Source organism: Conger conger, chromosome 15, assembly GCF_963514075.1.
Source record: "Conger conger chromosome 15, fConCon1.1, whole genome shotgun sequence".
In the NCBI taxonomy this organism is placed as follows: Eukaryota; Metazoa; Chordata; class Actinopteri; order Anguilliformes; family Congridae; genus Conger; species Conger conger.
Genome location: NC_083774.1, coordinates 26,956,617 through 26,967,288, shown reverse-complemented (window position 1 = coordinate 26,967,288; position 10,672 = coordinate 26,956,617). Strand labels below are relative to the sequence as shown.

The 10,672-nt window shown below is 43.3% G+C and overlaps 1 protein-coding gene and 1 long non-coding RNA gene across 4 annotated transcripts; both read left to right on the top strand.

Annotated features, from left to right (window-relative positions):
- Positions 1 to 2,393: 2,393 nt before the first annotated feature.
- Positions 2,394 to 8,835, top strand: meak7 (MTOR associated protein, eak-7 homolog). 3 transcript variants are annotated; one of them, XM_061221093.1, is made up of 8 exons: positions 2,394 to 2,472; positions 2,947 to 3,128; positions 3,950 to 4,175; positions 4,459 to 4,603; positions 5,182 to 5,577; positions 7,374 to 7,492; positions 8,125 to 8,304; positions 8,631 to 8,835. In XM_061221093.1, exons 2-8 carry the CDS (start codon positions 2,965 to 2,967, stop codon positions 8,745 to 8,747), a joined length of 1,347 nt encoding a protein of 448 aa, XP_061077077.1. In that variant the 5' UTR covers positions 2,394 to 2,472; positions 2,947 to 2,964; the 3' UTR covers positions 8,748 to 8,835. The 3 variants fall into 3 exon arrangements, with proteins under 3 accessions (XP_061077077.1, XP_061077076.1, XP_061077078.1); XM_061221092.1 differs by having other exon boundaries at positions 2,405 to 2,467; XM_061221094.1 differs by lacking the exon at positions 7,374 to 7,492 and having other exon boundaries at positions 2,405 to 2,467; positions 8,631 to 8,802.
- A 45-nt stretch (positions 8,836 to 8,880) lies between these two features.
- LOC133111616 (uncharacterized) lies at positions 8,881 to 10,394 on the top strand. Its single transcript, XR_009705005.1, has 2 exons — positions 8,881 to 9,401; positions 9,446 to 10,394. It is a non-coding gene; the product is annotated as an uncharacterized LOC133111616 (long non-coding RNA).
- Positions 10,395 to 10,672: the final 278 nt, after the last annotated feature.

Genomic DNA, 10,672 nt, shown 5'->3' with positions numbered 1-10,672 from the left:
CATGTTTCAATTCGACAAGGGTTATCATTACTTGTTCAAGAAATTTGAGTTACTGACCCTACCCCTATAACTGAAGCCTATATAAGACTCCTCTCCACAGATTCTTGCTGCCACCATAATACTCTACACAAACGTCCCTTAGGGGAGATACAGTAATATCACAGCACAAAAGCTTGTCTAAACATGAGCCCATAACTTTCAGTAATATATTTTGCATCAGTGGCATGTCATCAGTTAACAATCCATCTCACCAGGGTATTATCTCACACCGTCAGAGATGAACACTACCTAAAAAGATTTTTTTTTTTAGTGTGATGAAAGATGCGTCAGAAGGCCACCCAAGCAACCAGGGCTTCAAAGTAGTGAAGTTTGATGACGTCACAGGAGGAAGAGAGTGGAACCACAGATATTACTGCAGACTAACCAGATGGCCGATTCCTTGATTCCTGCCATCTGCCCGTTTCTCTGAACTACAGGAGGTTCTGGTTAGTAACGGGGGTTTCCGGGTGTTTCTCCGATGTATCTGTACTATACTTGGTCATGAAATGAAGAAGCATTCATTTGAAATATTTCAGCAAAGACAGAATGGAGACAGAGCATTCCATGGGAAGAATACACAGCTGGCCATTAGATTAATTAGGTTAATTTAATCTGTGCTACAACACTGTGACACACTTACACAGAGCTATAGAACTCGTGCATGATTCAGTGATATGTTCTACAGCTGTAGTATCCTGCTGGGTCATGATGGTATCTTATCACAGCTGTGGTGTCCAGTTTATACAGTTAATTTAATTATTTTAAAAGTATGCTGAGCAAGCTTATTGGAAATATGCTATATTTTTATGTTTAAATGGATTCAGAGAATTGGTGTAAGTGAGGTCCAGTAATAGGTGTTTACTAACGTAATTGAAGGTTTACAGTCTTGCCAATCTTAATGAACACAGAGAAGGACGTTATCTGTATACGTCACCTCACCACCTAGAGTGAATTGGGAACAGTCAGGCACACCGCTCGAGCAGATAACACACCCACCTTCCTCACATGGCTAATCTCATGCCCTTAAAAGGTGCTTTTCATCGCCTGCTGTTTCAGGAGAAAGAGCCCTGAAGCGCGCACGCTCAATGACGAAAGGCGTCTGCTCAAGACGCTGCGTTGATATCTAGCGCCCACCTCTGGCGAGTAAAGAAACTGCAAACGGACGGGACTTCGTGGGCATGATTATTTCTTCGTCAACTTCGTTTAATTTGCCACTTCGCCGACAAATGGTCTTTCCACTTTTCATCACATGATCACCTGAGCTGAACAGCTCCTAAAATTAAATCCACTGGTAAACAGGAACCAATGGTACATCTAATCTGAGTTATTCAGTGAACTACGTTCTACAGCTAAGCCACGTATGAAATTGTGTTAATGCTGAATTATTGCAGCAGCAGCTTGGATGTTATAGCTAGGCCTATATCTATACAGCGTTATGTTATATATCTAAGATGTAAACGACATTCCGTGCATATACAATAATATAATAGAACAGATTTTTTTTGCTTTTTGGAGAAGTGAAAGGAAGTATCTGGGAAGGACAGCTTCACAACCCTCCTTCTTTTGTCATAACCATATCGCATTTCTTCCCTTTTTCGATGCTCCGTCTAGTTCACTTTTTTCCTCGAAAATTTGACACACCCAATTGTGTGGTGCCCGATTGAATAACGCTGCAAATATATCCGATCCAATTCTTTTATTCGGGTTGCCTGAAAAGATAGGCCACACTTTAGAATAAGGTTGCATGAACTGGCATTAACTAATGTAGCTATTGGTTAGCATTAATTAATTGTTGCACAAATACATTGATTAAGCATGAAATTAACTTTTCATTACTTAATGTATGTGTTAACTCCTAAACTTTTAGTTACATTCATATTTATACATATAATAAACAAACCATACAATAAACGCATAATTAACCATTTGCAAATGCAATTGATAACATGAATTAATGATCTACAAATACATACAAACATGTAACTACTACATATGAACATCTCAATAGTTATATAGCACCTACATTAGTTATTGCCAATTTATGTAACCTCATTGTAAAGTGTTACCAAAAATATATACGCTTAGCATATCACAGTTTCCCAACAAGACAGGTGACAATCAAGTCACAAACATCTTCGATTTACAACCCTGTCTATATTTTGGAATCTCAAAGGCTATCTTCAGTCAGATAAATTTTGTGTGAATCAGCAATTAGTCAAAAAAGGAACACGGAGGGCATTCCGATTTTAACCAATGGAATCCTCTCATAGCACTCATGACAGATTCTATTGGTGTATGACTTCGTAGTGACGCGCCCCGTTGAATGTTTTCGATTTCGATTGGTGTATGTTACCAGTCACTCAGATTTCAGGAAGTGTGTATGTGTATTTACGCCGAACGTCGAAATGTGAACAGTTCAATAACAATAGTAAGGTTCGTTTTGCGACCGTCTGTCTGTCACTGCATGCTCTGTCATATGCCATACGTGAAGCATATACAATAATTGAAAAACAGAAATGATATTGTAACAATTAACAGCCATAATGACTTATTTTATAGACGCACACGAGCTTTTATCACTATCAATGACTGACTGATGATCTCACATTGACTTTTAAACCACCCTCTCATCATATCAAGTTGATTAGAACAGTAGACTACGCTAAGCTGTATATTTCCGGGATATTAGCCGAGCTGTATGACCATTATAGCGCATTATGCATCTTAAACAGCCCGCGAAGAGAGAAACAGTTTTATTTTATCCAGTAAAACAACTCTGTCTGACTGAAATGTGTGGTTCGTCTTTACGAATTTACTCACAGAGCCGTAGCTGTAACGGAGAGAATTGCATAGTTAACGGTAACCACAGAAAGTCCTGCGTTGTGTAATTACCCCGTTGTTGTGCAGTTCTCTCTGTGTAGGGCAATGGGGAACACGGAAAGCGCAGTGGTGCAGAAACGGATGATCCGGTTTCGGCCGGAGGAACGGCCGGTCGTGGAGAGGGTGTTCGACCATCTGCTCGAAGCCGGTTCTGGAAGGGCCCCGGGATCTAGCGAGAAAGTCCTTACACTGGATGCACTGAAGGTGAGGTGCCCTGTAATCGAGGTTTACGTGTGAGTCTTGAGTTGAATCCTGAGTTGTGTGGAATTAACATCCACATTTGGGCAGAGAGAACGAGCCTTCTTGTCTGGAGTCTCTGTGCCTACCTTTCAGTGTTGAAGTCAACACATTTGCATTTAGGCATTTATTAGGAGCTGATATCCAGAGGGGCTTACACAACTTGCATTTCTACAAAATATCAATTTATACAGCTGAAGCCATGATTAAAAAAATAAAAAATGAATCACTGTATTATAGGAATTTTCTTACACTGAAGTACAAGGTGCTTTACATTAAATACAGAAAAGCAATCATACAGGACAATAAAATATCAAAAACATTTATAAAATTATAATGTCAATTGAAAACAGAGTTTCTGAATGCCGTGCTCAGAGGTTCAATAGCAGTGGTCCTCAAGATTAAGAGTGAATTTCCCAAGCCATTATACTATACTGTTGCCTTAACGGTACAATAGGTAAGATTTTTGTGTTAAAACATTGTTACAAGACCATTGTAAATCCCTTGTAAACATTGTATAGCCTAGCTGTGCAATAATTCAAGCTCATTGGTTGAAAAATGGTTCTAATTGCCACAGTCAATGGTGTTTCAACATCAGTGTGTTCACAGAGAAGGGGGAGGAATAAACAGTGCTGTGCTTTGAGAGTGTTTGTTGCTGCAATTACTCTCTTGACTGGTAGGAATCCGAAAGTATCTATTGCACCTTTAAGGTACAACTGCTGTCTTAATGCAAAAATGTGCTTTCTGTTGCCCCCATTCGATCATCTCACCTGTACTCTGGCTGCCAGGTGAGTGTGGCTGGCGTGGTTCCAGAGCCTATGGCAGTGCGGCTGTTTCAGGCCATGCAGAGCGTAGGCCCCGGGGGAACAGCGCCCCCTGGTGGGGGTGTGAGCCGGGAGCAGCTGCTGGTGTTCCTGGCGGATGTGTTCCATGGCACGGCGGAGGAGCGTGCGCCGCTCGTCATGGCGATGGCCAGCGGGGAGGGAGGGGCCACTGTCACGGCCAACCAGGTCAGAGAGGTAGGCGGGGAACAGCGACGGTTCAACGAATCGGTGACAGGCATCTGTTGGTCACATTTCTGCCCTCCAGAACGGGCGTGTTGATGCTGCTGGCTGTGAATATTCAGTCAGTAAAGCACGGGGTGAGCAAAGAGAGATGGGGTAGCCTGTTGCGTAGTGGCTAAAGTAAATTTTTAAGCAGACTGCTGTGGGTAGTAGCAGTGGGCTTGTGTAAGTAGATCGGCTGTTAAAAGCATAAGGTGGCTTATCTACCTATGCTTTTAACAGACTGTTATGCTTGCAGTTTGTGGAGGACCTGGTCTCAGCCGTCATACAGACCCTGACCAGCAGGGGGCGACTGCAGGGCTGGAGGCCGGATCGCATGGAGGATGGCGAGCAAGGGGTTAAACTGCTGGCTGAGCAGATGAGCTCCGAACTTAAACTCACAGGTATGTGGGTCCTCCAGGGATGGGTGAGAGTGTGTGGTGGGTGTTTCGGGGAGCCTCGGGGGGTTGGGGGGTTGGGGGGTTGGGTGCTGGTGATTTTTTATTGAGGGTGTGTACAGTACTGTGCAAGGCTTAGGCTCAGTACTGTACACTACACTATACATTTAGTTTTCTGCATTAGTGTGTCAGTAGAAAAGAGCAAAATATTACTGCACATTTACACTGTATGGGATTACCTGGAGAGTCAGAAGCAAGCGAGACAGCCAAAGTCTGCAGAATAAGTTTCCAATATGTTTGGTACAACCTACCAGTTTTAAAGGCAAAGGGTGGTCACCGCACAAATATTAATTTGAATGAATTTGATTTATTAATTTTTATTTATTAATTTATTTTTATTTCGAAACTGATCATCATTTTTTGAAAGCATCTTTGCTTTACTGAATTCTTTCCATGTGCCTAATACTTTTGCACAGTACTGTAGGTGAAAGTGTGTGGGGGGGTGTATGGGTGACAGTATGGGCGTTGCAGGGTGCTGCGAGTGAGGTGGGGCTCAGGTAATCTCCCCTCACCTGTCCCTGCAGACCAGCAGGCCTGCGACGTGGGCTGCCTGGAGGACTGGCTGTTCCGGGTGTCGGGCGTGGCTCTGTACCTGGAGCTGGTGACGGGCGAGGGCCTGGGCGTGCGTCTCCCCTCGCAGCCCCCCCTCCCCCTGCTGCCCGCCTGCGGCCCCGCTCCCTGGGCCGAGCTGCGGTCCCTGCTGCACCTGCCCCTGCTGCTGTTCCTCTACCCGCAGCTGCCGGCGCACAGCGCCCCCTGGAGGCCGCTGTTCTCCACGCGGCTGCACGGCGAGAGCTTCTCGCGGCTGGTGAGCTGCTGCGTGCGCCGCGGCCCCACCCTGCTGCTGCTGCGGGACGCCGACGGGCACCGATTCGGAGGCTTCGCCTCGCACAGCTGGGACACCAAGCCGCAGTTCCAGGGTGAGACCGCGGAGCCCCCCCCCCCCTCTTCCGGGAAGGGAAACCGAGCCGCGTGGCGGCCAGTCGCCATTGGTGTCTGTGAATGGGTGAATGAGAATCATCAGTTATGGATAGCGCTTTGGGTAAAGGCCCTGCAGACCATTTACCAAGTCGGAGTTAAGGCATACTACGCAGGGTTTTCACCTTGAAGATATTACAGAACAAACGTTATCGGTCAATATTATGATATGTTGGCGACCTGTGTCTGTGTTCTCTTCACTTGCTTGGCTACTTGTATTTGTTATTCTAAAAAACTCCTCAGGCCGCTTCTGGGCGTGGGCCTTTTTTATGTCTGCTGGATGTGAAAGGTGTGTCCAATATTCTGAACTCATATGCTCTATGATCCAATTGAAGGGTAGAGGGCAAGAGGAGACATGTATGGATTGGCTACTATAGTGGGTAGCTGGGTTTGAGAGAACAATTAATCAAGTAGCTGGCCATCATATAACATTAGGTAGCTGCCAGAATTAGCTAACTAAATTCAGTTTAGTACATCAGCTCAGTACTACTGCTTATATTTTAGGGAGATTCTACCGGCTTATTTCCTCTCCTGGATGGCTCATGCCTAAATCCAAAAGTCCTCCAGACTTTAAGTGGACTTGAATCTATAAATCGATAAAAATAAAAGGGACAATGAATTGATTGAATGAATGAAATAAAGAATTGTGAGTATGCGTGTTTATGTTACAGAATTGTGCTTGACTGGTATGAATGAGCTACTTTTGAAAGAGAGAGAAATTTAGCTGATTATATACTATATACAGCGAATTAGTGTATGCATGTGTCACTCTTTTTGTGACTCCGTACAGGAGTATTACCATGGTGTGTGTCTCTGTACAGGAGTATTACCATGGTGTGTGACTCCGTACAGGAGTATTACCATGGTGTGTGTCTCTGTACAGGAGTATTACCATGGTGTGTGACTCCGTACAGGAGTATTACCATGGTGTGTGTCTGTATAGGTGTATTACAACAGCTGAGGCCAAGAGTTTACATATACCTTGGCTAAAGACATTCCAATCCAAATTTTCTGAATTCCACACATTTCATGTTACCCTGATTGACTTAACACAGGAAATGTATGGTATCTACTTTATTTCCACTAGAGGTCATGTCAAAATAATAGCTAAGAGATTAATTTCAGCCTTTATTTACTATATCATATTTTCAGTGGAAAATAAATATACATACACTTTAGTATTTGGTGGCATTGCCTTTTAATTGCTTAACTTGAATCAAACACTTTGGGTAGCCTTCCAAAAGCTTGTCGCAATACTTTTTTTTCTCAGTTCCTCTTGACAGAACTGATGTAACTCAATTAGGTTTGTGGGCGTCCTTGCTCAGACATGTTTTTTAGTTCAGTCCACAAATCAACTACTTTCACTTTCTTGTCTTTAAGCCATTTTGTTTCAAGATTTTAGGTTTTAGATTATTGTAAAAAGGATACAATAAAATGACCTCTGATGTGAACAAAGTAGATGCCCTAACTGACTTGCCAAAATAAATGTATGGTAACATGAAATGTGTGGAGTTGTGAAAAACTGAGTTTAAATATCTTTAGCTTAGATGTATGTAAACGTTTGGCCTCAACTGTATGTCTGTACAGGTGTATTACTATGTGTGTGTGTGTGTGCAGTTGTCTTACTATGTGTGTGTGTGTCTGTCCAGGTGTATTACTATGTGTGTGTGTGTGTGTCTGTGCAGGTGTATTACTGTGTGTGTGTGCAGGTGTCTTACTATGTTGTGTGTGTGTACAGGGGACTCCAGGTGCTTCCTGTTTTCAGTGTTTCCCACAATGCGGGTGTACACCTACACGGGATACAACGAGCACTACATGTACCTGAACCATAGTCAGCAGACCATGCCCAACGGCCTGGTGAGCCTCCCTACCCTCACTCTAAATCCTGAATCAGAATCAGTGACTCTACACCAGCCTGAGTCAGAATCAGACACTCTACACCAGCCTGAGTCAGAAATAGACACTCTACACCAGCCTGAGTCAGAATCAGTGACTCTACACCAGCCTGAGTCAGAATCAGTGACTCTACACCAGCCTGAGTCAGGATCAGTGACTCTACACCAGCCTGAGTCAGAATCAGATACTCTACACCAGCCTGAGTCAGAATCAGTGACTCTACACCAGCCTGAGTCAGAACCAGTCACTCTACACCAGCCTGAGTCAGAATCAGTGACTCTACACCAGCCTGAATCAGAATCAGTGACTCTACACCAGCCTGAGTCAGAATCAGACACTCTACACCAGCCTGAGTCAGAATCAGTGACTCTACACCAGCCTGAGTCAGAACCAGTCACTCTACACCAGCCTGAATCAGAATCAGTGACTCTACACCAGCCTGAGTCAGGATCAGACACTCTACACCAGCCTGAGTCAGAATCAGTGACTCTACACCAGTCTGAGTCAGAATCAGTGACTCTACACCAGCCTGTCACTCCGTATCCCCCTGATCCGAGGTAGGCTTGTGACTCGTTCCCTCCCCCCTCCCTCAGGGCATGGGCGGGCAGCACGAGTACTTCGGCCTGTGGCTGGACAGCGAGTTTGGGCGGGGCCACAGCCGGGCGCGGCCGCGCTGCACCACATACGGCAGCCCTCAGCTCTCGGGCCAGGAGGACTTCACCTTGGAAACCGTGGAGGTGTGGGGGGTGGGAGACCCGCCAGAGGAGCAGCAGGTCAGTTAAACCTCCCTTCTTCTGGGTTCTCAGCTCTATCCCTGCTCTCAAAATTCTAAAATTTAAATTCAGATGAACTTCACTGGTATTGGCACACATAAGTACAGCATCGCCAGAGCTATCGTTTGCATAAGATATAAGTCAACACCAACAACATAATTTATCTAGACTTAAACCCACTTTTTTGGCACATACTTGCTTTTCATGCTGCTTTTTGTGGTTTCTGCTGGCCCAATGGGTAAGCAGGTTTCAGTGGACTGAGAGCGGTCATGAGTGTGATGATATTTCTTGCATTTTGATGACCGTTAATTACTATTGAGTTACAGGCCCAGGGCAAGCGGAGTGTGTTGGACGCAGATCCTGAGACTCAGGCGATAATGGAGATGACAGGAAAGACCCTCCACAGCCAGGGACTACGAGAGCCAGAAGAGGAGGAGCTCTGAGATAAGGGAAGGGAGCTCTGAGACAAGGGGAGGGGCTTTGCAATAAGGGGAGAAACTCAGGGATAAGGGGAGGGACTCTGTCATTAGAGGAGGGGCTTTGATGTGAGGGGAGGGGCTTTGGGGTAAGGGGAGGGGCTCTGAGATAAGGGGAATTGCTGCTGAAGGTTGAAAATGTTTCTGAAAGTTTGCAGTGTTGGTAGTCAATATTGCTCATTGTTACAAACATATAAAGTCCCTTTATAAGATCAGCACATATTTCTCAGTATTTCTAATCCAATATTATTTTGAAAAAGTAACATGGTGATTGGTCTCATTTTCTAGGTGTGTATATGCAATCAGCACAAGAGGGCATTGAAGAAACACGATGAAAGTATAAAATATGTCCGTTCTTTAGTTTTGGAGAAGTAAGTGTTTTAAACTTATTTTCAACCGGTTGAGAATGTTCTCCTCGTAGTGCGGCAGATGAGGATAACCACTCCCTTTATCCCTCCGTTAAAATGCGTAACCCATAGTTTGCGCCACTGGTCTCGGCAAGACAATGGAAATATTTGACTAACGTTAGGTTCACTTAAATTAGAGTGCCCTTTAAGGACTATTAGGCTATTTCTGGTTATATTAATTTAGCTAGCTAGCTAGCTAGTTTGCTCTCATAAGGTGACGTTATCGATAGCGTAAGCTAGCTAGTTTGCTCTCATAAGGTGACGTTATCGATAGCGTAAGCTAGCTAGTTTGCTCCCAAGATGAGCGCGTATTATGGAGGTAGCTATGGTAACAAACAGAAATGTGTGGTAAGTGGGAGCACAGTCTGTCAATCATAGCTAATTGACAGTTCTCATTACCATGCCCAGACAGTTTGGGTGAACTTTTACAACTGCCAAGTATCACATTCAACCACCATGTTACTCCTTTAATATATGTCACAGCAGTGTGACAGAGTGGTTTGATTTATGAACTCCTGTTTTAGTCTTCAACTGTATAAAATAGTTTGTCAGGAGCTGAATTTGAGTGTGGATTTTGGTATTTAATTGAGAGTGTAATTATGTTGTACTAGTAAAGATTTGAGTCTGGGATTAAATGTGGGTTACGCTGTAGCCTCACCAACCTAGGGGCAAGCCTGAGGACACATTTAAAAAAACTGATGAGAGGGGGTCAAAGGTTGAATTCAAAAGATACATGCTAAAACATACTGGGGAGGAGTCCATAAATTGTAGTCCTCCGGTAAACCTAATGGTCAGACCTTGAGATTGAATAATAATAATAAATGAATATTTATCTACATTAACACATCATGTCTGTATTTTTAAAATATGTTTTGACTCTATACATTGCTAATCAGTTGTTCGTTTTTTTTAACAATCACTTTGACACTAATTTGAGAAGCTTGAGGTCATTTTTTTTTTAAATCACTTCTTTGCAATGACACGACTTAACATCAAAGCATTAGCATTTCAAAATGAAATACACACATTACATATGATACAACTGTCTTTTCATTCATTACAATGCATCTAACTCTCAATGAATCCAACTAGTCAAAATGATAAGTAACTGTAACTACTCCTAAGGAAAAGTTTTATGGAAACTGATTACTGTAACAACATTCCATGTTTAGATCATGAATGCTTTAGGATAAAGAAATCTCTTCTACCATTTCCACTATTCCCTTTATTTAGATCCACAAAAAGAACCATATTGAAATGTATCAAGTATTTTTACTGCAATATTAAAGGTACTATAGGTAAGATTTTTGTGGTAAAACATTGTTACAAGACCATTCACTCATCCCTTCCTATCATTGAAAAAGGCTCACTGACATGTTGACTCACCTTCTGTCTGTGTTTATAGTCCTTAAATTCTGGTTATTATTTTGAAACCCAAATTTAAGGACTATAAACAGGCAGAGGGTGAGTCAACATGTCAGCCTT